Genomic DNA, 27,161 nt, shown 5'->3' on the forward strand with positions numbered 1-27,161 from the left:
TAGCTTTGATTTCAAGTTATGATTCAAGCTAAACAGTTCATTCTACTCCATCCTCCCTCCGTCTCATAAAAAATGTGTATTTTTTATTTTCATTTGTTCCATAAAAATATGGGAACGGATAACTTGAGGCAAAGAAAACTGCTCTTGAAAAAAGAAAATTAAAGACTCCTAGTTCTTTAATTAGGCCATACTACTTTTTAGACCACTTTAATTTATTTTTCATTACCAAATAATTTGTAGGATAAGATAGGCTTTCTGGGAACCTAAAAATATCAAAATCCGATAGTATGATGTCAACGTCACCCCATCATTTTAACTTACCAAATTCTCAGTGTAAAATATCAAGACCAAATGATATTATTTTCATATGCATATTATTTTAGAATAAATAGGACCACACAAAAAATAGTTATAGGATTGTAGGAGTATATTGAAGTACAAGCTGGAAAGGGAAAAAAGAAAAAGAGAAAAAGAACAAGCACAACCACCGGTGCTTCCCAAAAAAACAAAATAAAAGAATAAAACGATGAAAATATTATATATATTTCAAATATTAAGATAAAGATAAGAGATAATTATCAATTCAATATTTTCAATGACTTAGTTACTTAAATACTCAACAATATGTTGGAATGGTCAAGCTTGTATCTAGAATTTATTATTTGAAATGCTCCTATTTTATTGAGATATATTTAAAATCTTAAATTATAACGAGCTATGAATTAGTAATAAACATTTGATCCTTCAAGTTTTCTGTATATAGTTAGTTAAGTCTAGTTGGATTCATAAGATTAATTAGTGTTATGTAAGTCCACATTTTATTTCCAGCCCAAATAATTCATGACCAGATATTTAGTAAATATGGTCCCAATTTCATAATTATATTCATAAATATATCACATCCAAATTTAGTTTCAAAGCTTAATGTTTTATTTTTCTGGGTTCGAAATCATATGAAAAGAGGATAATATGGGCCGGATACATGGTTGTGAATTGGGCTTTTATCATAAATAACCTAATAAGTTTTAACCCCCAATTTCAAATTAAAAAAAAATATTCGACGACGTCACACTTATTGAGTGGACTTGAGATTTTATAAGTTATTGTTCATAGAAAGAAAAACTAGTTAATTGAATTAATAGATAAAATGAAAGTGTACATTTTTATTAGGATAGTAATGTATATAAAAATTGTAGTTGAATTAATTAGTGATTGGTTTACTTTTTCATAAAATGAAAATGTAACATTTTTGTTGAGATGATCTAAAATAGAAAGCTAATGTGGAACTGAAGAAGTAGTAAATCCTCCTACCAACCAAAAAAATCGATTCGATCATTTAGTTATTCTACTATTAGGTTAGTACATCATAAACTGTAGTTATTAAGCTATTTTTGCGCTCCACTTTTATTAATAAAACAGTCACTTTTAGTTTCAACTATTGTAAAAGAAAGATATTAGTGTAAGTTTTTATCTTGTGGTACAACAAACAAAAGTCATTGTCGTTTGTGTTTGAAGTATCATTGTAAATTTTATCCCTTTGGATAAGCTCTGTCATAAATCCAATATCCGTTTGTAGCAATATTTGGGGGACCAACACTTCTACACCACATAAAAACTGTGGACTTTCTCTATTATAAATTACACTAAATGATAAATTATAGAATGGACAAATAGTAATAAATGAGCATATATATGTTGCATATAATGCTATACGAGTACTATTAATTACTAGTAAGTACTCTTGGACATGAACTTTACAAGTTAAATTACATTGTAGATTAAACATTCTAAATGTACTATGCTTTATGTGCTCGTACATAAGTTACATAATATAGGGTTAGTCTTAATTTTGTACTAGTATGTCGTTTTGAGCGTTTTCTGAAAAAAAAAAATTTACTCTTTTTTGTCTCCTTTAAAAAACTAAAAATTATTTATGTCCGGTGACAAAATTGACTTGGTTTTACAACTCATGATCTAAATTGCATCATAATGCATCATTTTCAAATTCCACATTTATTGTTCATTAGAAAGTTCTCTACTCAAGAATATGCATAATTGATTTTGATATCTATTGCTTAAAGATACATCGCTTTATTTGTAATATTTTTAAATTCAACTTAAAAAAGTCGTGGTAAATTCAAGTTTGGGCCATACTCCAAGAAGAGTCAAGGGTAACTCCTTGATATTTTTGGAAGTGATACACTACAAATTTTAATAAATTAAGGCTAATACTAGTGTTTTATGTCCATGATTTTTCAGAAAATGTCATTAACATTCAATTTAAACAAATATTAATGGCTTTTGAAAAATTTTCATAAATTACGTGGATACTTTAATTTAATTATTTTAAACATAATTAATTGATTATATTAGTGGAGTAGTATAAAAGTTGATAACCTCCAATTAATGTAGGTTTAAAATAGTATAATTCCACACCACACTATTTCGAGGTGATTTAATCTACCTCTAACCACTCTCCTACCGCCACGTCAGCGTACCCCACCGAAACTTCTCGTTCTTTCCTATCATTGCACTTTCTCTCATTTTCCCATTTTTTTCTCTCTATCCTCTCATCATTTCCTCTTTCACTCCCTCTCTCTCTCTCTCTCTCTCTCTACCCATTTATTTGTGTCTTCGGAAGCTTCTGGAATTACCACACAAACCTGCGCGCTTTCCCCCTCTGGTAATCAGATTTCAACAGACTTAACTGTAAGTATAACATCCGATTTCTCGATTGATTCAGTTTTGTTGCTTTGGAATTGATTGATTTTGATGCGGTTGTAGGTGTGCGGCATGGCTCTGCTACCGGCGGATCGGAGCGGAAGCGGCGAATCCACGGCCGGCGATTCATCGCGGTCTCTTCCAACGCCGTTTCTGACGAAGACGTATCAGCTCGTGGACGACCCGGCGATCGATGACGTCATCTCTTGGAACGAGGATGGATCTGGTTTTATCGTTTGGAATCCGACGGAGTTCGCCAGAGATTTGCTCCCCAAGTATTTCAAGCACAATAATTTCTCCAGTTTTGTGAGGCAGCTCAACACCTACGTAAGCTCGATAATCTGAATCTGTGGTTGAAAGTTGAAAATTGAAAATTGAATGTCATGTTTTCGGTTGTTGACGGAGAAAATTTTGCGTTGAATTCTTAGGGATTCAGGAAGGTTATGCCGGATCGATGGGAATTCTCCAACGAATGCTTCCGGAGAGGTGAGAAGAAGCTTTTATGCGACATTCAGCGCCGGAAAATTGCGTCATCGTCGTCGGTCGTAGTGGCTGCTGCTGCGGCGGCGGCCACGGTGGTGCTGCCAACAATAGCAGCGACGCGGACGGTTTCTCCGGCCGACTCCGGCGAGGAGCAGGTGATTTCGTCTTCCAATTCGCCGGCGAGGACGCGCGACTTCAGCGGCGGCACATCGGAGCTGATCGGCGAGAACGAGAGGCTGAGAAAGGAAAACTCGCATCTCAACAAAGAGTTGAGCCAGATGAAGAATCTATGCAACAATATCTTCACTCTGATGTCGAATTACGCCGGCGGCGGTAAGAGCAACAACGGCGGCAGCAGCAGCAGCGGCGACCAACAAACGCACAGCTGCAAGCTCTCCGTGGCTGACAACGCGATGAAGCCGCTGGATCTCCTCCCGATGACGAAATTCTGCGAGGAGATGCAGACCGCCGTCGTGGCGGCGGCGGCGGCGAACGCCGCCGAGGAGAGCCACATCAGATCGGCGGCGGAGGAAATAAGCGCGAGATTGTTCGGCGTGCCGATCGGAATGAAGCGGGGGAGGGAAGGGGAAGGTAGCTCGGCGGAGCACGGTATGGATTTGCAGCTGCAGCAACCGATGGGCGACGTGAAATCTGAGCCGATGGATCTAGAGAGCAGCGGCGACGATCGGGAGTCGTCGTGGCTGACGCGGTGCAGCTCGAGAAATCGGAGGGCTCTTAATTGATGGGTGCTAGGTGTGTGGTGCGGAGCATCGCAGAGGATAGGATCTTTTGGTAAAATATGTTTTAGATTAGTGTAGAAGCGCGTGTATGTACGTGATGAGGCACGTGCGAAACAGCCTCCCGTGTCTCGATAATCTTGTGCGCATGGGGACCTTTTCCGGAAGCTTCCTATACTAAGTCCTTTTTTGTACTTTTATTTAAAAGAGGCTATTTTTGTTTATATCAATATTTCTCTTTTTTTTTTTTTGAAAAATAACTTCATTTTCATTTGTAATACTACTAATTCATTTGTAAAAGAGACCTGAATATGATTAAAGTTATACCAATAGATGATGTTCTGGTACACGAGCCACACTATACCACATAAGTAATGTAAGTATGTAACATATGCTAGAGAAAATAGTGCTACTAACTGCCAACCCATACATAAAGTGGATATTCATATTATTAACATTATACCTAACCAAGTTACTCCTCTTGGATCACTTTCAAGGACTTCAACACACGAAGCATAGTTGGCCGATTTGGTGGATTCTCAGAAAGGCAAACCAAAGCAATTTTGAGCGTCCTAAGCATCATCTGCTTCGAATTCGCATCAAGAACGGCCGGATCAAGCACATCGACAGCCTGCCCGTTCTTGACCTTTAGGAACACCCACCCCACCAAGTTCCCCCCTTCAATGTCCTTGAAGTCCGGTCCAGTTGGCTCCTTTCCAGTCAGCAGCTCGAGCAGGATCACACCGAAGCTGTAGACGTCCCCCCTTGTCGTGGCCTTCCAGCTCTGCCCATACTCAGGCGGGATATACCCAAAAGTCCCAGCAATGTCCGTGCTCACATGAGTCTCGCAGGCGCTGATCAGCCTCGCCAGCCCAAAATCAGCAACTTTTGGCTCGAAATCATCGTTCACGAGGATGTTGCTCGCCTTGATATCCCGGTGGATGATGTGTGGAATGAACCCATGGTGAAGAAAAGCCAAGCCACGGGCAGCACCAAGGGCTATCTTGAATCGCCTGCTCCAATCCAAGACAGGGTGAGAACCCGTCCCTGTCTGGTTTCTCAGCCACTGATCCAAGCTCCCATTCGCCATATACTCATAAACGAGCACCTTCTCCTCGCCATACGAGCAGTAGCCAAGCAAAGAAACCAGGTTCCGGTGCTTCACCTTCCCAAGAGTCTCCATCTCCGCCAGAAACTCCCTCTGCCCCTGAGTTTTCGACTGGCTGAGCTTCTTCACCGCGACTATCTTCCCCTCAGGCAAGGTGGCCTTGTACACCGTCCCAAAACCACCATCACCGATAATGTTGCTCTTGCAGAAGTTGTTGGTGGCCTCGAGTATGTCAACCAACGTCAGTTTGAGGAGAGGCTGCTCAAACATCGCGATGTTGATGCTCAATGGCTCCTTTGATCTGCTGCTACTGCTCAAGAAATACAGATTCTGCTCGTCCGAGCTATTCAACTTGCTGCTGTCTCCGCTCGCCTCAAGGTCGTTCTTGCTGCCCCGATTACTCCAGATTCGCAACACGATAACCACAGAGAGGGCTACCAAAACCACCCCTACGACAAGCGATATCAGCCCCCAAACATTCAAGAATGGCGACCTTCTAGGAAAGCTCTTCATAGGGCATCTGAACCCCACAATTCCACCACACAAATTCTTGTTTCCAGCCAGTGCATCCCTCGTCAAGTTCAAGCACATCCCGTTTCTTGGAACCGGGCCCTCAAGCTTGTTCTCAGAGAGATCCAAGAACAAGAGATTGTTCAAATCACATAATTCCTCCGGAATCCCCCCATGGAGCATGTTATCAGAGAGATCAAGATACTCGAGCTGAGCAAGATCTCCAATATCAGATGGAACCACACCGGTCAAATCATTGCCATGAAGATCCAACACTGTCAAGTACGACACATTCCCCAGCGAACTTGGCAAGTCCCCACTGAGAGAATTGCCACTCAAATTCACAAACACAACTCGCCACGCCCCAGAATCGTTGAACAGGCCGTCTAAATGGCCAGAGAGCTGGTTCTGCTGAGCATAAAAACCAACAAGATTCTCCATTCCAGATAGTGCACCAGGAAGCTCATTGGTTAGCATATTAAAGCTCAAATCCAAATGAGTAAGCCCAACTAAGTTGCCCAAAGCAGGAGGAATTGAACCAGACAACATATTCGAAGACAAATTAAGCTTCACCAATCCACTTAACCTACCAAGACTCTTCGGAATCGACCCTACAAGCTTGTTATTACCTAAATGGAAACCTTGCAACTTAACACAATCACCAAATTCAAATGGAATGTTACCAGATAGCAAGTTACCAGACAAATCAAGAGTCGTGAGATTGGCTAAACGAGCCAAGGACTTCGGTATCACTCCAGATAGCAAGTTGTTGCTGAGAAGAAGATCAACAACCACCATACATTTCCCTAGCTCATCTGGGATCGCTCCACTCAACCTGTTGTTGGAGAGATCATACACACCGTGATGCTGCACATAGCTCGAATCAGGAATGCTCGAAACCTGCTGGAAATACTTGGATTCCTTCCAAGGAATCTCACCGGAGAGATTGTTATATGACAAAATGAGGCATTGCAACTGAGGCAATTCCACAAGTTCTTGTGGGATGGAGCTGTTTAACATGTTGTTCCCCAAATCCAACGTGGCGAGAGCAGTGCAGTTGCCGAGCTCTTGTGGAAGGGGCCCACTAAGGAAATTCGAGTTCATGTCGAAAACAGAGAGAGAAGACAGCCTCCCAATCTCTGCCGGAATGGTGCCGGTTATCCGGTTGTTGGGAAGGACAATACTCTGCAACGACGCCGCATTGCCAATTTGAGAAGGAAGAAAGCCCTCTAACTCATTACTAGCCGCAGAAAATTCAATCAACGACAATGAGCCCCATAGGGATACAGGAATTGGACCTGTGAAATTGTTGGAATCCAATTCGAGACTGATTAATTGGAGATTAGATAAATAATCAGGGATGGAGCCAATGATCTGATTATCAATCAGCTTCAACTGAGTCAAATTCCCACAATTCTTGAAAGTTTCTTCGATACTTCCGGTTAGAAAGTTGTCTTCAAGCTCCACCTCCGCCAACAGAGCAGCATTACAGAGCTCCTTCGGAATCTCACCACTGAGCATGTTACTCCCCAAGCTAAGGTGGCTAAGCGCCGAGCAATTCCCAATTTGGGGTGGAATTTTACCGGAAAATCTGTTGTTGGAGAGCAAAATTGAATCAACCTGCGTCCATTTCCCGAGCCAAGAAGGCAATGCGCCGGAGAGCTGATTCTTCTCAGCAGAAAACGTCGTCAGAGACGAGAGCTTAGAGAGCGACTCCGGTAAAGCTCCGGTGATTGAATTGAAAGAGATGAGCAATAGGTTTAAGTTTCTGCATTTCCCAATCTCGGACGGTATGCTTCCGTTGAGCTCGGATTCGACGAGATTTAGCACTGTCAAATTCTGCAATTCTCCAAAGCTCTTCGGGATTGAGCACTGCAGCGGATTGAAGGAGAGATCGAGCTTGCTTAATGACTTCAGCTGTGAGAATGATTCCGGAAGCGGGCCGTTGATCGAGCATGACGGCGCGGAGAGGATTTCGAGATTAGAGAGACGGCCGATTTCCGGTGGAAGCACGCCGGAGAAATGATTCTCTCCGATGTAGAGCTCGGTGAGGGAGGCGAGCTCTCCGAGCTGCGGCGGTATGCTGCCGGAGAGGGAGTTGTTGGAGACGTCAAACGAGGCTAAAAATCGAAGCTTCGAGAACAAATTCGAGGGCAGAGCACCGGTGAGGAAGTTGCTCCCCATCGCCAGAATCTGCAATCGGGTTAAATTCCCAATGTGGGCGGGGATGTTTCCGGCGAGTGCATTTCCGGAGAGATCAAAAGTCTCGAGCTTCGTCAACTTCCCCAGCTCCGGCGGAATCCTCCCCGTGAGGAAATTGGGGCCGAGTCGCAACGTTTGGAGACGAGTCAGCTCACCAAGCCCGGCCGGGAGCTCGCCGGAGAGACGATTGTAGCCCAGGCTGAGGGTTTTTAAAGCGGCAAGAGAGCTGATTTCGTGGGAAATTTCTCCGGTGAAGTCGTTGGAGGAGAGATCGAGGACGGTGAGGGCGGTGAGGGAGAAGAGGGAAGCGGGGAGACGGCCACTGAGTTGGCGAGCTGAGAGGACGAGCGAGGTGACTCGGTCGCCGTGGCAGAGAACTCCGGGCCATCTGCAGTGGGAGATTGAAGGGCTCCACGAAGAGAGAGCTTCCGGGTTTGGGAGACAGTTCTTGAAGGAGAGGAGGGCGTCTCTGTCGGAGGCTTGTGAAAGCGTGAAACTGGAAAGGAGTGCGAAAACGGCGTAGAACAGGGTGAGCGACGGCGACGCCATTCCTTTCGTCAATGGTGGAGAATTGGGTCAGTGTATGGGAAGATGCATTTTTGATTTCTTGGGAAATCAGTGGAAGTGTGTGACAGTAGGGAGAGATTCTTGAGAATTGAAAAGGGAAGAGAGAGAGAGAAGGTACAGTTTGTTGGGAACACGAAGAGAGAGTGGGGAGCGATGGTACATACATAAAGACATGGTTTTTGTTGAACGATTTGAAATTAATTTAAAGGGATGAAATGTTTTATGATGGGATTGACCATGCTAGGACGGCGTCGTTTGAACAGGTGGTGGGGTCCCAAAACCCGAAAAAGAGCATTTGTAGACGACGAAGTGTGTCAGTCTTCAACTTATTATCCATATTGATTCTCCCACTTCAGAAGCATCTACCTCTACTTTACTATAATGCCCTTCTACTTATATGGTACTTCCTGCTCCATTTTCCCACTAGTAGTTAGACGTATATACGACTTTCTTTTATATTATTTTTTCTCTTATTTTACTTTGTCTCATTCTAACGATTTATTATCATCTTCATAAAATAACGGCTGATAAGAAACATCTCACTTGTAGTGGGAAGAGAGAGTAATTCTTTTCCATTATGTACTGATATGTAAGAGAGGGAAATGTCTCAAACGGTTTCGATCACGCTATGAGAGCATCCACTCCGCCCCATAGTCCGCCACTGTAGGGGTTCGGACTAAGCACACATTATCCTTCGCGGAGGATAGATCGTCCGCGGACTCTCCTCCACCCAATTATGGGGTGTGCGGAGGATAGGCCGGACGATGCACACATTTTTTATTTTTTTATAATTTTTTTTTATATTTTCTTCTATATATATCACTCCACTCTCTTCCCCATCTCAATTTCTCTCTAAATTCAATAATGAATTCCGAAAATTTTCATATTTGCAAGCATAAAATATAAAAATAAAAAATAAATACTAACAATAGGATATGCCTTTAATTTGTGGTATTTTTATATTTTTATTCTTGCTAATTGATATATTTGCAAATATAAAAAATAGGATTAATGAATTTGCAAACATAAAAAAAATATTTTAATTCTTGCTAATTAATTGATATACTGTAATTTGAACTTTCAATGAAATGAAGTTTTTTTTTAATATTTTTGTAGTGTTTAAATATTCAAATAATAAATAAAATGCTTAGGGCGTACTATATGGCAGGCTATAGTCCGCCTCGTTGCAGGTGGAAGGGGGAGGATAGAATGCTGATGTGGCGGAGCATAGGGCGAGGCTTAAGGCGTCGCATCCTCCGCCCCATTGTGGATGCCACACCTGAGGGAAGTTCCTAGGGAAAGTTCGGTACCATACTACTCTATCGGATGGACTTGGGTCTCCTTATCGGGCTTTCGGCTTGTTAAAAGTGAAATGTCATTCTAATTTTAACCACGCCAAGATACTATATGAGATACTATGAGTTTGAAGCACTTAATAATGTGTTACTATTAAGTTTATTTCGTTTAAACTACTCCGTATCTTATTATATTGATTATATCGTGGGGTATAAAAGTAAATTGAAGTCGAAAAATAAACTGCATGCAACTGAATAATAAAATAGGCATGCATTTGCAATTGCATGATGGTTCAAAAGATTTGTTGGCTTTTACCCACGTAGTAGGTCCATGCTTTTAACTTATTGATTTATATTCTTACTAGTTTTAATGGTTTTTGTCACACACATAAATAGTGATTGAGTTTGATTGGTGGTGAGAAATATATTTCTGTATCTAACTTTCATTAATTATGTGTGTGGGATTTAATGAAACAGATAGATGACAAAAAATTGCAGGTTGAAATGATTTCTATGTAAATAACAAGTTCATATTCACTATCTACATCACTGCAACCAAATAAATTCACACTCCAATATTACATGCATATAAAAGGGATATATGTTATATTCAAAATATTTATTCAGTGTCAGTATTTTAAAACCAACTACTAGTATTATTCAGCCAATCATTTTTCACACGAAGGAAATATTCGTAGTACATAATAAACAATTCATAACAAAAAAATACGCAAAATGTATAGAACTATTTTTATTTGAACCATACTTACTTAAAAATTTATTCATTCCGTCTTTCATCCTTCAAAATTTTCACTGTTTTTAACTTTTACTACTAATATTCTTCTTAAACAAAAATACTACTAGTTAAACATGAACGGTGAAAAGCAAAATCATCTCATTAATGAGGAATTTGGTGACTTGATTGGTTGTATGCATCTTGGAAAATGAATTTCTGTTCTGCCGAATCATAACATTTTAAGAACAGAAAATAAATACTGTGATTTTTAATTGGAAACTTTAATTCAAATATTGTTTGGATGCAACTTGTATTGATAGTATAAATATCACATACTTGTAGATGTTATTGGTAATTTTGCATCGGTTGAGCATTCGAAATCGAACGATATACACAATGAAGAATGTCGCCACCGTAATTAGAAGACAAATAAAGTGAAAATGATTGTCGACATCATCAGATACAGACACGGTGAAAAAGGTCATCGCGGCGGACGGGATAGGAACATGGGCTGTGAAGAGAATTTGATGGGGACTAGACAGCAAAATCAAGTAGGTGAATGTGGCCCATATTTCAGCTGCATCTGACCAAATGCTTAAGGAAGAAAAGATACCATCATTTGTTTTCTCAGTTCCAAATTTGGCAATTTTATGTAATTATTATTTACCCTTTCCACTCCATCCTTTCCGTTTATGGAAAGTAACTCGATTAGTAAACTTGATTAGGGATCGGTAATTCTTTTCTTAATTGTTTCCCCTTGCTTCTTACTTATAGGTAAAAAAATGCAAAATTGTTTTACTTGTTGGATTTTAGAAATTATTATTATTAACTAATTTATGGAGTACTACCTTTCAGTAAAATTTTAAATATTACTACTAAATAAATACATAAACATTATATATTCAAACTTTATTAAAATGCGCAGTGCAAGAGAAATTTTTATTAGTAGTAGTAAATATTAAGAACAAAGCCACAAAGATATTGGAATTTAGAGCATCCACGATGGATGCCCGATCGCGCGCCCGATCGGCCGAGATCGGGCTCGGGCGTGGTCGGGCATCCATTGCAGGCCTCGGTCACGCCCGAGCGCGACCGAGAGTTCGGTCGCGACCGATCGCGAGCCCGATCGATCGGGCGTGAGATCGGGCGCCATTGCAGAGGCGCGCCCGATCACGCGTTGGCCAGATCAACGCGTTTTTTATTTTTATTTTTTTTTCTTTTTCAATTCTATAAATATACCTTAATTTCACTCATTTTTCACACAACTCTCACACGTCTCTCTCAACTCTCTCTCCATTGCAATATCTCTTTCACTCACTTTTCCAAAATGTTTCCCAGGGAAGATATTGGTCAGTCTATGGAACGCGCAATGTTTGCTTTCGGGAACCGGATTCTCGCCGGTATTCGTGCAATACATGAGCAAGAGCAAGCCGAACAGCAGGCCCAAGAGCAGGTCCTGAGGCCCATCCGCTGACGGACATCCGTCCGTCGAGAGCATGTCCTAGCTCATCAATGTCTGTTCGAGGACTACTTCGCCGAACATCCCTGGTGGGGCGCGCCGATTTTTCGCCGACGATTTAGGATGCGGCGAGAGTTGTTTCTCCAGATTGTTCACGCGTTGGAGGCGTGCGACGAGTACTTCCAGTGGCGGGAAGATGCGGCCCACAGAAAGGGTCCATCCCCGCTGACGAAGTGCACGGTTGCGCTTCGTCAGTTGGCATACGGCACTACGGCGGACATGTTCGACGAGTATCTTCACGTAGGGGATACAACTGGCCGGGAGTGTCTGGTAAATTTTTATGCGGGCGTTATTGACGCCTTCGACGCCACATATTTGCGCAAGCCGAATGCCCAAGACTGCCAGGACCTGCTGCGGATGCACGATACGGTGCACGACTTTCCTAGAATGTTAGGGAGTATTGATTGTATGCACTGGGAGTGGAAGAATTGTCCTGCAGCGTGGAGAGGCCAATTCACCAGTAGGTATAAGGGTACCCACCCGACGATGATCCTTGAAGCAATCGTTGACCACAGTCTTTGGATTTGGCATGCTCACTTTGGCGTGGCGGGGTCCAACAACGACATCAATGTGCTGAACTCGTCCAGTCTCTTCACCGAGCAATGCAATGGCAACGGTCCGGAAGCTGCCAAAGGATGACAACATCATATGGGGTAATACTTAGCCGACGGCATTTACCCGAGATGGCCAGTTTTCTTGAAGACGATCTCCTGCCCAACGGGTGCGAGGAGAGAGTTTTTTGCGGCAAAGCAGGAGGCTGCACGGAATGACGTGGAGCGAGGATTCGGTGTGCTTCAAGCGCGTTGGGGAATAGTGAAAGGCCCGGCCCGTTCCTGGTACAGGCATCATATCGCCAATGTCATGTACGCGTGCATCATCTTGCACAACATGATTATTCACGATGAAGGTCGTGCAACTAGCCAGTGGTCCGACGATGAAGCCGCTCCGAGCGCAGGTCATGCAGCCCCGCCAGTCGTTCGAGGTTTATCCTATGGACTCAGCGAGAGATAAAAAGCTCAGGAGAGCATGCGCAACCAACAAGCTCATCTTGATCTCATGAACGACATGATTGAAGAAGTTTGGACACGTAGTGGTCGTTGAAATTGTACCTCTTTATTGTAACTTTTTTTAGAAAAAAATTAAGTAATGTATGTTTTTTTCTAGTTCTTTAATTTAGAAGTCTAATTTTGCTATTTATAATTGGTAAACATAAAAAAAATTAAAATTAAAATTGAAATGAGAAATGGATACTAGATAGGGCATGCACTAGGGCTCCACCATTGCAGAAAGATAGGGCATGCTGACGTGGCAACCACTAGGGCTCTCACTGGGGTATGCACTAGGGCATCCATTGTGGATGCTCTTATAGATGGATAAATTATAAAGTGAGAATATTATCACGGAATTAGAAAAAATATTGAATTATATATACATTTTATTAATTATGAACGTGAGTGAGATATCAAAATCAATATTATAATATAACGAGGATAAGGAAAAAAAGATGCAGTCCCCTACAAGAACAGAAACATTGTGTTAAATTGATTTGGTTCCACAAATTAATTAGATGGAAATTCAATATGTGACTTTTATATTATGATATGAATTTATTAATTAGTTAATTTTGTTGGTGTGATGTAACTGTCGAAAACGTGCACGCTTAGATTTGTTTGGTTTGATACTCTGAAACCAATACTATTTGAAGAAACTGTAGAAAAGATTTTTATTTGACCATATACTTTTACTATTCAATATAGCCATCATCACACACCACCTCTCTTGGGAACAGGGTTTAATTTTCTTTTTCATCTTTCATTTTGTATGCAAATATTATTGGGCAATTCAATTTCAAGAAATAGGAATTGGAAATCGAAAATTGGTACTAGTGCATAATGATTTTTATACGATTTTAAATACAAAATGTAAAGTGAGATTATAATATTTTTCTAGAAGGAGACCTTTAGTAGAGTTTTAATTTTACCAAGGGGAGATGGCTACTTGTAACTAAGCTATTGATGGCATTTAGGTCTGTCATTGAATAAGCCCAATTACTATGTATTTAATCACTTTTAATTTTTGTTAGTTGGGCCAAAGACCAAAAATATTTAGTCAGAGATCTATATTACCATAAATTTGGCCCACCCCACCCATCAAAGTCATTATAATATGAATGCTATTTGCTATTTATAACTCTTTCCATCTCCCATGAATTTAGACTTCTACTTTTCACCGGTGTCCAATCTAAGATTTTGATGTTGGGACTTGATCTACGGTTAACAATGGTGAAATACTCCCTCCGTCACATTAAATATGCAACATTTGGAAATCGGCACATGTTTTTATGTGGTGTTGTTTACTGAGTTAATGAAGAGAGAATAAATTAAGAGCAATGAAAAAGAAAAAGTAGAGATAGAAATATTTTCATTTTAGGAAACATTTCACTTTTAATGAGACAAATTAAAAAAAAAAAAAACATTTCATTTCTAATAGGACCACCTTATTTACTAGTGTGAAAATAATATACTACTCCATAAAGCTATAATTTATAAATAAGAGCACACTATAGATCAATAATGGATTTTCTTAGTTTATGTGCAAAATAAAAAGAAATTTATTTTGATGTGACGAGAGAGAACTTATTAGGGGTATATATTTTAATGTTAATATTATTATTGTTAATATTATTATTATTAATAATGTTAAAATTGTACAGGTAAACAAGAATATATCTTGTAACTTGATGTAACATGGGCAAGTTGTGATGAATAATTTAATTCGGCTAATTTGGAAATCTTAATACTATTTGATTGCCTAGATCTTATTGCTGCCAGCTTCTTCATCTTCTACTTATTTATTAGCCATTTATTGCTTAATTACTTCACAACTACTTTCTCACCTCCATATTAGCTAAGTCGGGTAAAAAGATCATTGATTACAACATCTTAAATGAAAATAATTATATATTACGTTTTTAAGGAATTATAGTCAAGTTTTGCAGCATTAGAGTTCAAAATTCAAATTCAATGTCCCAATATTAATACTTTCTACTCATTTCCTCATTATTAATTTAGCAAAATTAATTACTAACAACAACAAAATATAGCTAATAATCTACTAGTTACAAAGTAAAACTATACTATTAATACTAATTATATTTTGTGTCAATACACTATTTGTCTTCAATCAACTATTATAATAAATTTTTGTGTAAATAGACTATTTTGGTAAAATAAAATATCAATTATATTCTCTCCAATTTAGACTAGATTCAATTTACATGCAAAATCTCAGTGGGCTGGGCTTCATCTACATCTATATGAGAATATTTTGTATGACAAATTAAAAACCTCTTTACACGAAAAATATATTATGAATGAAAAAAGTGCAAAAATGTTGAAGAACATCTAAATGATATGCATGATATCACTAGTATTTCACCTTCCTTCCCCAAGAAAGAAAAAGGAATGCCTTGCTTGATTGCTTAGTAGATTCATAACTAAATAGATACTCCATAAAATATGTTTGGTAAGATTCTTGAATTTTTTTTAACGATTACTGCACGTATACTAGGGAACAAGTGTTTTTATTTACGGATTTTAGCACAAGCGAGATTATACCTACTTCCGATAAAACATGACGGAAGTAATAAAGTCCGATGATACTAAAAAAAAAGGGAGAGCACGACGTTGGTCCTAAAGAAGAGAAGAGAGGGCTGGGACGTTCAGGCTAGATTCTCATGCATCCAACTTTCTAGTAGTATTTGATTGAATACATTACCATCAAATAATATGCATATTCATCACCTATATAAAGGACAAGTGGCTACATTTCCATAAATAAGAAAATACTAGACTTTCTTTAATTTTCTAGGTGACACTAGTGTGGCTTTTTGTTGTACAAATGTACAGCTACGAAATGAAATCAAGATATTGGATATATGAATGCAATTTTCCCATATTTTTGAACTATTCTTTTTAATTATTTTGTAGATAGAAATCATAAATTTGAGAAAAGATATAAGATATTTAATTTAAATTTATTGTTAAGAGTGTAGGATGTGTAGCCTACAAAAATAATCGAATAGTAGTTGTTACTTTGAAAAGAAGATAGAGAATAATGTCCCACTTTTTCTAATATATAATACATTTATAATGTTACTCTATAAAATATTGAGACTGTTTAATATGAAGTCGGTTAATATTTATATCCATGCTTGTTAACGATATATTTCTGATTTTAAATAGAGTTATTTGTCCTTAAATGTACTAACTTTCAGCATTTTTTGTTTTTCCAGCATCTTTAAATGCAAATTCAATTTAAAAATAAAATATTTTTCCCGGGTCCGCCAATTAATTCATATCAAAATGACATGTTGTGTGTATCCTTGATTGAATTTAATTAGATCTAAATTGCTTGTTAGGGAAACGAATTAGAAAAGCACTAGGTTCTTGTAATTGATTCAAAAGAAAAAGTTCAGATGAAACACTAGAAATTGTTTGTAAACAAAAAACACGTCCAAATATAAGACACAAGAGCCCCTTATAATTTGCCCAATATTTGAGTTTAGATATGAAAAACGTCTCATAAATTTTTGCCTGGTCAATAAAATGCACATTTATATATAATCTATGCAAAAAATGGGAGTATAATAATATAGTAATACCTAAAGAAGCATACAACTAAATAATCCAAAGGGTCGGTTCCAGAACACATCAAAACATACTTTTTAAAAGAATAAAATAACACTATATAGAGCTCCACAAGAGGAAACCACACATGATTGACAACCACATGCTATTTAATTGATCAAAGAATTTCCACAAAATGTTTAGTCATTCCATTTCTGGCAAAGCATCCTTCCAAGGATAAGACACTTATGATCCCTTTAATTTAATTTTTCCCTTCTCCTGTGTATTGTAGTTAGAGAAGCACCTCAAAAGTTGAATTCCCATTTGCTCAAGATATCATATTATAGTGACAAAAGTTATATTCCAAATTCCCCTCCAGCCAATCAAACCATGACATTTTGTTTTTTATTGCTACTAGATTGCTTGGGAAATGGCAAACTCCCAATTAACATACAAGGTCAAAAAGCACTTGCAACAAATCAATGGTTGGACAACTAAAAATCAAGATTTTGTCACATTGAGTTTGAGTAATACCTTAGCAATCAATCTCTAGTGCATGTCACAAATTGTTGATGGACTAAAAGGGTTTTCATAAAGATTGTTTTTTTAAATCAATTGAATTAAATATCTTAGAGTTGTGGAAGAAACAATGCTCTATTCCATCTCCCAAAAGTTGATGAATTGGCATCTTAGTAGCAAAGTTCTATCAAACAACTATTGTTTGCATGCAAGAGATTCCTAAGAATCTCTTCAACTTCAAATCCTCACTATAAAATGCACCCTCACAACTTCAACATCTCTCACAATACAAAGAAAAAACAAGAACAAGCTTGTATAGCTGCATTCTGAGTGAGTTCTTGCACAATGTCGAGGATGCTAGATTCGCTGTCCGTAGGCCGGGTTGTGGGGGAAGTCGTGGACAGCTTCGTACCGTGTGTGAAGCTGGTTGTGACATACAACAGCAACAAGCAAGTCTGCAATGGCCATGAGCTCATGCCCTCTGTCATTGTGTCGAAACCACGGGTTGATATTGGTGGAGAAGACATGAGGGCTGCTTACACTCTTGTATGTATTCTAGCCAACACTCTTTCTCTCTGTGTTGTGTTATGTTGTGTGGTTTTGTCACACATTTTTATACATGGCTTTTTGTAGGTGATGACTGATCCTGATGTTCCTGGCCCTAGTGATCCATACATGAGGGAGCATCTCCACTGGTTAGTGTCACATTTATTCATCAACTTTGATCAAACTTAAATCTTATGATTTCATTTTTATTTTCAGGATAGTTACAGACATCCCAGGCACCACTGATGCATCATTTGGTATGAATCTCATTTGTTGCATAGCATAAGTTTATCAAAAAAGATTGCATTTTTTAAGATTAAAGATTGCATCTTTTATGGCAGGAAGGGAGATTTTGGGCTATGAGGTTCCGAAGCCGGTGATTGGCATCCATCGCTACGTGTTCCTGTTGTTCAAGCAGAGAGGCAGACAGACCGTGAGGCCACCGGCTTCGAGAGATTACTTCAACACAAGGGGATTTGCGGAAGAGAATGGCTTGGGATTGCCAGTTGCTGCTGTCTATTTCAATGCACAAAGAGAGACTGCCTGCAGAAGAAGATGAACCTAAATCAACCAACCAATAAACAAACATGGATCAATAATTGTAAAAGTTTGTTATTTTCTAATTAAACAAAAAAATAAAACCCTTTTGGCAAGGTTTTGGGAACTATTAATTGGTCCCCACCAACTTCTTTGATGTGTTTAAGGTTTCTGGTGATCTTGTAAGTAGATACACTTTGTACAAGATTTGTGTGTTTGTTGTGTAGTGTGGTCCCCCCTCATTTCAATGCTATCACTGTTTGGCTTGTCTTTGTTGCTTCTACTCATTCAAAACTCTTATTGTTTCTCGATTCATACGTGTCATCCTTTCCCTCGCAAGGTCTATTAACATGTGATCAAATTTGATGAAACAAGAATTTCTGCAGAAAAACCAATGAATTACAATCAAACCAATCACCATTTCTTGACATACATACAGATTTTTACAAGCTCCTACATTTCTAAAGCAGCCGCGTCGATGGCTTAGAGCTTCGAGAGTTTTATGTATTGATCTCAGCACTGATGCTCCCTGCTGCAGCTTCTCCTAAACATGTAGTTTTCTCCAATCTCATTACTTCCGTTTTCCCCGGCTCGTTCGAGGTGGACTCAGGGGACCGTTGTTGGAGGTCGCTTTCTCCGAATTCGAACCTGGGGCAGGGTCCCTCGTTGCACGTGCACAGGGGCAGTGCGAACGGGCTGCAGGTCACAGGGCAAAATATTCAGAATTGGAAAGTGATGAAAATCAAAATTTGGTTATTCAAACAATGTTGAAAACACAGAAAAAAACACTAAACTACCATATTCTTAATCCACATTTTTGCACTCTAATGCTTGAACAGTACATGGATAAAACAATAAAGAAAGAACGAGAGCAACGGGTTAGTCTAAAGTCGCAGTTTTAGGGGAACGAGATTATACAAGGTCTCTCCAAACAGACAGCACAGATTTCAGCATCATCAGAAGCACTAGCTGATAGTTTCAACCCGTAGTCTCTGCAGCAATCGCTAGGGATTTTCAAGGTCCATATCGATAGTGTATTGATAATATCACACTATGTTGCATCGTACCTTTCTATATTGAGCACACTCATTGAGTGGCAACGATAAATAATTAGAACGAGGAAAAATTGGGAGTGGAAGGTCTGAATTGGGGTCGAGCAGCGGTTCAAGCCAAAGGCGGCCCCACATCCTTGCAACATTGAGTGGAAGCCATCTGCAACGAACAGACATGTAGAGCAAGGCCAGGTGCATAGTTGAGTTTTGAAGTAACATAACAACAGAGGATTACCCGTTGCAGTTTAGTGCTAAACGACTGGAGCCTCGTGCAAGAAGGATCTGGCAGCATTTTAGATTTCCACCACAAGCAGCATTGTGCAAAGGCATGCTTCCAGCGCCTAACAAGTGCGAACGAGATAGGTACAAGTAGTAAACGAGGGAATGTTATCCGTGGTGAAGAAGGTAACTAACCTATGAAATCCGTTGACAGCTGCGAAATGGAGAGCAGTCCTCCCGCTCAGATAATCCGCTCTAGTAACCTGAAAGGCACCCGAGCATGAGGCGAAAAAACATAATTTGTACCAAATTTGAACAACTTCCCAATGGTATAAATGGTATACTACTATAAGTTTTTTAGTGTAAAGACTTACTCCCTCCGTTCCATAGTAATAGGGGCGTTTTTCCATTTCCGTCCGTTCCATAGTAATAGAGTCATTTCCCTTTTTAGTAAAAGTCAACACATTTTTCCACACCTACTTTACTCTCTCTTACTTTTTTCTATCTTCATCTCTCTACCTTTTTCATTTTTCACTTTATTCTCTCTTTACTTAACTCACCTAACACAATTTTTCTTAATCTCCGTGCCGAAAAGTTTTGCCTCCATTACTATGGGCCGGAGGGAGTACATTGCATCTGAAAAGAATAAGAGTTTGAACAACTTCCCAATGCCAATATCTGTAGCTTGCATTAAAGCTGTCTGCAAATGCAATTATAAATGTAAATTTCTGCCAAATATACAATCATACTCACACATTCATAGAGCTCTCATGAAAATAGCGAAGTAGTGATGCAGAATTTCATAATATCCATAATTTCTCAAAACTACAGAGTGAAAATAGGCAGATTCTTTGACCTGGCCACAGTAATTACTTGAATTCACATAAGCTCCATTCTCCAGCAACAAAGCTACAATCTACATAATTCAAACCACGGTAATCAGAGGAAACAAAAACCCACAAATTTGCACAAGAAATCACATCCCCACATGAGAATAGACATGAAAAAGGGGAAAAAGAAAACAAAATATTTTCTTGAACCTCATTGTGGGCTTTAGCAGCTGCAAAATGAAGAGGGGAATTCAGGCCCCAAAAGTTGAGTACTTTGCAAAGCAAAATGAATCTTTGCCTCTACAAAATCTCCATCTTTTGCAGCCGACAACAATCTCTCTCCAGAAGCAGAAGCACCCAAATGAATTCCCCATTTTTAACCAATCCTTCCCCCTCTAAACCTTTAATTAAAACAAATTTGCTTGAAAATTCAATTGCAAGGATGGATGGCTCCCAAATAAAAATGGGAGAGGTGTTTCTTAATCTTTTTTGAAAATTCAACAGCACCTTTTCTGTTGAGGCCAAAATCTTGTAAGATAAAAAAAGTGTGGGAAAAAAGTGATCTTGAGACCAACTTTTGCGAAAGAAAAACTAAAGTACTCTAGTTTCAGAAGTGAAGATAATATCTTCAGACAAAACACAGAAAATGTCACAAGGTTGTTATCCGTAGATGTAAAAGTGCATTCTTGAAAATTATAAAGGGATTATCCATTGTTGTAATTGGAAGCACAAATTTGTGTTGCTTTTAGAAAGCATGAGTGAGGATGATATGCATCCTTTTTTATCCACCTCTTTCTCTCTCTCTCTTGTAATTTTATTACTGAAATTTTGATATAAGTGTTTGTCTTTATTTGGGTTCATTTTATTCAGTTTCTCCTTTGTAACAAAATTGAATCTTTTGAATTTTGTGATTCACGTAAAATCTGTTCTTCAATTACAATTACTAGCACACTGATATCTCATGATAATATCACATTCAACTCAATCAAACAAGTGATTTCAAGCTGAATCAAACACAGTTAATTCATAGTAATATGCACAAATTTATGATAGACAAAGAGTTAGCTATTGTGAGAAAATAAACTGAAATAGTAAAATTGTAGCCAAACAAAACACACACAAACACAAGCTGTTGAGTCAATACCCGAACCACAACCCGTCTTCAGAGAGGGTTTTTCACCCAAAATCTTCACCAAAAGGTTCGTTCTTGACTCAAACTGATCACATTCCTGCCCACCAAATCAGTTGCACCCGAGCCCGCCTTTTATACCCCGGTGCGTCCGACCAATGAGCGACTTCACCGTGTTCACTGACTCCACCGTTAGCCGCGCCTCCGGCAGGTTGCTCACCAGTATCTGGAACCCGATGCTCAACAACGATCCTCCCCCCTCGTTGCAATCCGGAAATATCGCAAATCCGGACGGCAGGACGGGCACTGCCCGAGAGTCCCCGCCGTTCATTACCACGTCCATTTCCGCAGCTGGAACCGCAGCATGAACCACCACGGCGCCCAACGCATCCCCGCACGTTTCTTGCAAGATCAGCACGTCGCTCTGGTTCGCGTCAGCCTGCACGTATTACACGAGACTACATGGATCAGAAACGAAACGGCTGGCAACGCACGATGCATGTACGGTTCGTTCAGGGTAAACTCACGCTTGCTCGGAGAAGGCTGATGTTGTTGTCGAGTTCCCGGCCCTTGGAGAAACGAAGCATGGGTTGCATCGGGCCGTCTTGCGACAGGACGTCCCAGTGGCTCCTGGTTTTCTCATCCTGTAAGAAGTCGAGCAAATGCTGAGGCGACACGGGCATCCACACGGTCGTTGAAGCACTCAAGATCACGCCAGGTGGCGCACCGCTGTTGCCAGAGCTCTTCCTCGTCATGAGCTTGGTGTTGTCGGCATCCTGGACCAGCTCCCACTCGTCTACAGTCGAACAAATCCCGGAACAGAATCCACGAGTCATTCGTTGAGCCAGCTTCACGATACTCCTTTTGCCACTAGGCGAAAGTGCTGCAATGACACAGTGTGAGATACGGTTCTCATTCACTCGTAAAACACATCGAATCCATACCTGAATGATCGGCACCAAAGGCAGCAGACGCGAGGGAAGCAAATAGTTCACATTGCCTACGCAGATTGGATAACCACTTCTGCGCGCCAAAGGCGATTCCGGACCTGAGTAATGGCCGGTAAAGAGGATGCACAACGCTCTCGTCATATTCAGTGTGCTCAATCCACGTAACCTAAATCAGCAGTAGTAACAATATAAGAAGGTACATATAACAAGATAGAAATCTATGAGATTTATATAGTCAATTTAAGTTCTCTCTTTACACCGATGTGGGATAGTTATAATGTTATTTTTAGTTTCAATTGCCAACACCTAGAATCATCGATATCAGATTAAAAAACTCAGATCTGAATAGTTGTAATCCAATTACTCGAACCACTATAAATAAACAGAAATCTATCAAATCAACTACCTTCGAACAGCCATTCGCCATATCTCGTACGATGCAACCTGAAGGGAGCCTGCGGCAACTGACGTGGACATTTCCATGTAGTAATGTATCGATAGAGACGTCAGCCACAGCCCACACGTCCTCTCCATGCTGCTTGCAGAGACGGACGAACTTCACTGGACGGATAGGAACCAGAGGCGAAGGAATTTGGAACTCAGCTTGCATCTGAAAACAAACGAATTTTTATCTATAATTTTCTGATTTGTTTTGCTGGAAAGTGGTGGAGAAGTAAGGACAACAAACCAGTTGCAGCATTCCATTTTTACTTCCGGCTATCCCGGGAGAAATTATGTCAAGAATCGAGGCATTCCCGATGTTCCATGGGAACAGTTCTGTCCATTGCTTCTGCACATAGTAAGCACACACAAAAATGACTTTCCATATAGGTAGAAATAATTTTTAATGAACATTGTAACGTCGGGTATTGATATTAAAATATTAAAGAAATTACCGTGTCCATCAATGCCTCCACGAGTTGCGTGCTGTTGATCATAACGTCACAAGTAGCTCGTGTCGCTTCAGTTGCAAAATCACTAGGCTTTACACCGATGCAAGGAGAAAACCTCTTTGCATACTCCTCAAGATTCAAAGATTCTCCATCTCCCTCCAAACTCCGAAACCAAAGAGGGCTATCGAGCTGGCCTAACTTTATCAGCTCATCAAGTCCCACCATCGCGAGCTCTAGAAACAACGAGTTATCGCTAAAGTTGATCATGTTCCCATTTGGTGGCATAGCAGGAAAAGAATTTGACATCCTATTGCCAAAATCAAGTCCCAAAGGAATCCCATGATCCAAAGAGTTCAGCCCACTAAATCCATTTCTTCTGACCGAGAGATCCAAACTTGAGTTGCTCGTTAATGGTGGCATGGAACCATTACTCCTGCCCAAGAACTTGCCTCCTAGGTGGTGTAGTCGAGCGAGTTCGTCCTTCAGCCTCGCATTCTCAATCATAAGATGATGCTGCTCAATAGGTACCTCTCCGGGAATGGCCGGACTGCCACAATTCTCACACATTGGGTTCCTCATGGCTTCTCTCATGCGAATGTTGTCGATCCGGAGCTTGTCATTCTCGTGCTTCAGAATCGAATTCTCGTGGCGCTCTAGTTGAGTCTTGATAATCGAAGTTAAATCATTAATGCACGCAATTCTAATATCAAAAGCGTGATATAAGTACTACATTGGCAACTTACCTTCATTTGGGTTCTTCTATTCTGAAACCAAAATTTGACTTGCTTAGCATCCAAGCCTAGCCTCTTCCCAAGTTCTAATCTCGACTTCTCGTCCGGATGCGGATTATCCTTGAAAGAACTATAATGCACAACAATTCGGAAATTAGTTGAACAAGTTGATAACATGACAAACAATACAACCAAATTATAGGGAGGAAAGACGAGCAAGCTTACGCTTCGAGCTCTTGAATTTGGAATGGAGTGTGCCTATGGTATTTTTTCTTTTTGGATGATTTGTTATGAGTGGCATTGTCCTCATCTCCCGATCCACCTTCGCTCTCGAGCTCATCCTCCCTCAATCGACCGATCAAACTACTATTGTGACTTCCCCTTAACAAGCCCATCTCCCCAAGATTCTCCATCTTGGGCTGCCTCAACAAAAAAACATAACCATATCACATCAACAACAACAATAAGCATCTCACACTATAGAAAAACATAAATCATAGAGCCAAAAACTGATTCACACAAGCACAAACACAAACACAAACACAAGAGAGAGAGAAGAATGCATACAATGGCAATAGAGAGGGGAGGAGTGGTAAACAAAGGATGAGAATAAGATGATTGGAGAGACATAGCATTTGCAGCAGTTGACATAATATTATTGTAATTGTATGAAGAAAAGCCATCAGCAACCATTTTCTCTCCACCACTAGCCTCACTCGCAAAGCTTCTACTTTTACTAGGAAATCCCCCAAAGCTGTTCATCTATCTAAGAGGGTGGAAGATAGAAATTCACTACTCCAAACTACTACTACTCTACTAGTCTTTCAAATAAACTTCTTTCTTATCTTTCTAGTTGAGAGTGCAGAAGCCATCCTCCATAAATGAGTTCATGAGCTGTAAATAGTTATTACAATCCACCAAAATTCCATTGAATTTGGCTACTCAATACATGGACTTATTCACCAACCAAAACCCCAGAAAATTTAACAACACCTAAACCAGGTTGGTAGATGACAACAACAAACTCTCTCCCTCAAAAACCTTAATCTTTCTAATCAAGTTCAAGATTCTAGGTTTTTGAAAATAAAATCTCTCTCAATCAAATCTATAATACCCCCTTTTCTCATCAAACACCACTTTTTAAAAGGCCCTTTTCCCTATTGTGTAATATTGGCTGCGGAATATGATGAAAATAGTACTCATAAAAAGACAACCTTTTTCGGTTGTGTGAAAACTCCAAAGTCCAAACAAACAACAAAGTCCAATGTAATTATGTGACGACTTTGAGTGCGACTTTCACAGTAGAAGCAAAACACAATTTAAAAATCAGAAAACTACAAATTCTCAGAATCTCTTTTCCTCGAATTGATTAATTTATGTCGACTACAAAAATGGATTCTTGCCAGGTTAAGAGCTGACTTACATTCACCGGAGTCAATCACTTAATTTGATTTCTCTCTCTACTCTATTCTTACATACAAATACATATGCCGTAGCGCAGCACTTTTCATCAATGGTTTGAGAGAGAGAGGAGATTGAAATTTGATTGCTAAATTCTGGGGAAATAAATTGGGAAAAAAGAAATGAATTTCACATATAAAAAGGAGTTTGCTAGATTTCGAGATGGGGTCCACTTATACTAATGTCGTGTGGAGTGTAATCAAATTATCTCCCTCACGCTCGTCATTTAGCGCGTGCCTTTCACAGATATTGTGGAATATTCTCAAAATATTTTTGCAAAGATTTTCACCTCAATATCGAAATGCATTTAAAGCGAATATATATCATACTATTCCAAATCATTAATTGTTGTCTAAGTTTAATTTGGCTCAATAATTTGACAATTTCATGTTTTATCAAGAGCATTAAAATCACGAATTCACGATGGTCTAAAACTTTTAATTTTTCAAGACGATAGAAATGATGATGATACTAGATGATACTACTACTACTCCTAAAAATGATATTTCTACTCCTATTATATTTAAATATTTGTATTTATCGATTGCTCCACTTATTTGATTTTCCACTTACTTTTTTAATAAACTTCATAGCCTCTGTTGAATTGGGCCATCAAACTCATAATCCCAACGTGGGCTAAGAGCGTATGGGCCTTTGCTTTTTTTTTTTACTACAAATATTTTTCTAATAGAGTACGGATTCCCAATTATTAAAAGAAAAAGTTAAGCTATTTACCTACCATAAAATGAATAAGAATTTTTGTAAAAACAACTTAGATATTTGCAAAATTTAGAATAATTCCGGAGGGTTTACTTCAAGAAAAACTATCCTCACAGATTGAAGAACTTAAAATTTTCGTTGTTGTTATCGAAAAATTACGAAAAAACTATCCCTGCCCCCCTTCCAATCTTTTTCAATACAACAATTAATCTCTCTCAATATCAAATTCTCTTTGAATTTAGTCAAATCAATTAATTAATGATTCTCCTAGATTGATGAACGATGACAAATCACTCCATTAAGGGCCCATTCGATCTAAAACATTATATCACATAATTGAATATGTACTAGTATTATCTTTAGTTCATGAGATTGAATCTCACAACTTAATCCTAGATAGATAGTTATATGATAATGAGTCATAGTTACATCTTCCAATTAAAATAATCTCACAACTTCATCCTAAATGGATAATCATATGATAATGAGTCATAACCACAATCTACAACTAAATAATATCACAATTTTATCCTTCATAGATAATTAAATGATAATGATAATAAATTACACTACCTCCGACTACTAAAATTTGTCTCATTTTTCCATTTTCATCCGTCCCCCAAAATTTGTCTCATTTCACTTTTACTATTTTTGGTAGTAGATCTCATATTCCACTAACTCATTCATACTCACATTTTATTATAAAACTAATATATAAAAGTAAGACTCACAATTCACTAACTTTTTCAACTCACTTTCCATTACATTTTTTAAAACTCGTGCCGGGTCAAAGTGAGACAAATTTTGGTGGAAGGGGTAGTAGTAGTATCAAACGACACTTAAGGACACCAGTCACACCCTTACTTATTACCCTCTTCGTATATATGCAGTTAAAAATCATAATTGAGTTTAATATATATGCAGTTAAAAATCATAATTAAGTTTAACACAAATTTTAAGAAATACTCCTATTAAAAAAATAGAAAAAAGAAATACTAAAAAGTCAATAAGATGTCGGCATATAACAATAATAATAATTATCATACCACTTGTGCAATGTACAATTAA

General features: G+C 39.0%; 5 protein-coding genes and 1 pseudogene across 7 annotated transcripts; 3 read left to right on the plus strand and 3 right to left on the minus strand.

Annotated features, from left to right (window-relative positions):
• Positions 1 to 2,550: 2,550 nt before the first annotated feature.
• LOC125212033 (heat stress transcription factor B-2b-like) lies at positions 2,551 to 4,171 on the plus strand. The gene is made up of 3 exons (XM_048112044.2): positions 2,551 to 2,709; positions 2,785 to 3,048; positions 3,150 to 4,171. Exons 2-3 carry the CDS (start codon positions 2,794 to 2,796, stop codon positions 3,945 to 3,947), a joined length of 1,053 nt encoding a protein of 350 aa, XP_047968001.1. The 5' UTR covers positions 2,551 to 2,709; positions 2,785 to 2,793; the 3' UTR covers positions 3,948 to 4,171.
• Positions 4,172 to 4,253: 82 nt separating this feature from the next.
• Positions 4,254 to 8,526, minus strand: EMS1 (Leucine-rich repeat transmembrane protein kinase). The gene has a single exon (XM_048112043.2). The coding sequence runs from the start codon at positions 8,308 to 8,310 to the stop codon at positions 4,414 to 4,416; it is 3,897 nt and encodes a 1,298-aa protein (XP_047968000.1). The 5' UTR covers positions 8,311 to 8,526; the 3' UTR covers positions 4,254 to 4,413.
• A 3,415-nt stretch (positions 8,527 to 11,941) lies between these two features.
• On the plus strand, positions 11,942 to 12,889 carry LOC125209931 (uncharacterized). The gene is made up of 2 exons (XM_048109506.2): positions 11,942 to 12,284; positions 12,543 to 12,889. Exons 1-2 carry the CDS (start codon positions 11,942 to 11,944, stop codon positions 12,887 to 12,889), a joined length of 690 nt encoding a protein of 229 aa, XP_047965463.2.
• A 4,435-nt stretch (positions 12,890 to 17,324) lies between these two features.
• On the plus strand, positions 17,325 to 18,374 carry LOC148930673 (CEN-like protein 1). The gene is made up of 4 exons (XM_089069466.1): positions 17,325 to 17,571; positions 17,659 to 17,720; positions 17,788 to 17,828; positions 17,913 to 18,374. The coding sequence occupies exons 1-4, from the start codon at positions 17,371 to 17,373 to the stop codon at positions 18,128 to 18,130; spliced, it is 522 nt and encodes a 173-aa protein (XP_088925592.1). The 5' UTR covers positions 17,325 to 17,370; the 3' UTR covers positions 18,131 to 18,374.
• Positions 18,375 to 18,395: 21 nt separating this feature from the next.
• Positions 18,396 to 21,027, minus strand: LOC148930674 (E3 ubiquitin-protein ligase XBAT33-like; annotated as a pseudogene). Its single transcript, XR_016136262.1, has 7 exons — positions 20,420 to 21,027; positions 20,236 to 20,295; positions 20,009 to 20,079; positions 19,396 to 19,642; positions 19,176 to 19,320; positions 19,017 to 19,100; positions 18,396 to 18,822 (listed from the first exon to the last, which is right to left on the minus strand). The product of XR_016136262.1 is annotated as an E3 ubiquitin-protein ligase XBAT33-like (transcript).
• A 163-nt stretch (positions 21,028 to 21,190) lies between these two features.
• LOC148930675 (homeobox-leucine zipper protein ROC5-like) lies at positions 21,191 to 25,466 on the minus strand. Of its 2 annotated transcripts, none has more exons than XM_089069465.1 (9): positions 25,336 to 25,466; positions 24,138 to 24,331; positions 23,925 to 24,042; positions 23,185 to 23,844; positions 22,977 to 23,078; positions 22,695 to 22,898; positions 22,283 to 22,454; positions 21,866 to 22,221; positions 21,191 to 21,777 (listed from the first exon to the last, which is right to left on the minus strand). In XM_089069465.1, exons 2-9 carry the CDS (start codon positions 24,323 to 24,325, stop codon positions 21,451 to 21,453), a joined length of 2,127 nt encoding a protein of 708 aa, XP_088925591.1. In that variant the 5' UTR covers positions 24,326 to 24,331; positions 25,336 to 25,466; the 3' UTR covers positions 21,191 to 21,450. The 2 variants fall into 2 exon arrangements, with proteins under 2 accessions (XP_088925591.1, XP_088925590.1); XM_089069464.1 differs by lacking the exon at positions 25,336 to 25,466 and adding an exon at positions 24,480 to 25,057.
• Positions 25,467 to 27,161: the final 1,695 nt, after the last annotated feature.

The sequence above is a fragment of the Salvia hispanica genome, chromosome 3, assembly GCF_029641045.1.
Source record: "Salvia hispanica isolate PSC_SH4W2 chromosome 3, Shi_PSC_v1, whole genome shotgun sequence".
In the NCBI taxonomy this organism is placed as follows: domain Eukaryota; kingdom Viridiplantae; phylum Streptophyta; class Magnoliopsida; order Lamiales; family Lamiaceae; genus Salvia; species Salvia hispanica.

Bases quoted from the DNA above. Each gene is read 5' to 3' on its own strand.
- LOC125212033 (XM_048112044.2), top strand. From the start codon at position 2,794: ATGGCTCTGCTACCGGCGGATCGGAGCGGAAGCGGCGAATCCACGGCC. The intron at 3,049-3,149 runs GTAAGCTCGATA...TTGAATTCTTAG, and splicing joins TGAGGCAGCTCAACACCTAC to GGATTCAGGAAGGTTATGCC.
- EMS1 (XM_048112043.2), bottom strand. From the start codon at position 8,310: ATGGCGTCGCCGTCGCTCACCCTGTTCTACGCCGTTTTCGCACTCCTT.
- LOC125209931 (XM_048109506.2), top strand. From the start codon at position 11,942: ATGCGGCGAGAGTTGTTTCTCCAGATTGTTCACGCGTTGGAGGCGTGC. The intron at 12,285-12,542 runs GTATGCACTGGG...GGTAATACTTAG, and splicing joins AATGTTAGGGAGTATTGATT to CCGACGGCATTTACCCGAGA.
- LOC148930673 (XM_089069466.1), top strand. From the start codon at position 17,371: ATGTCGAGGATGCTAGATTCGCTGTCCGTAGGCCGGGTTGTGGGGGAA. The intron at 17,721-17,787 runs GTTAGTGTCACA...TTTTATTTTCAG, and splicing joins ATGAGGGAGCATCTCCACTG to GATAGTTACAGACATCCCAG. The intron at 17,829-17,912 runs GTATGAATCTCA...CTTTTATGGCAG, and splicing joins CACCACTGATGCATCATTTG to GAAGGGAGATTTTGGGCTAT.
- LOC148930675 (XM_089069464.1), bottom strand. From the start codon at position 24,674: ATGAACAGCTTTGGGGGATTTCCTAGTAAAAGTAGAAGCTTTGCGAGT. The intron at 22,222-22,282 runs GTATGGATTCGA...GTGTCATTGCAG, and splicing joins CTTTGGTGCCGATCATTCAG to CACTTTCGCCTAGTGGCAAA. The intron at 21,778-21,865 runs GTGAGTTTACCC...TAATACGTGCAG, and splicing joins TCAGCCTTCTCCGAGCAAGC to GCTGACGCGAACCAGAGCGA.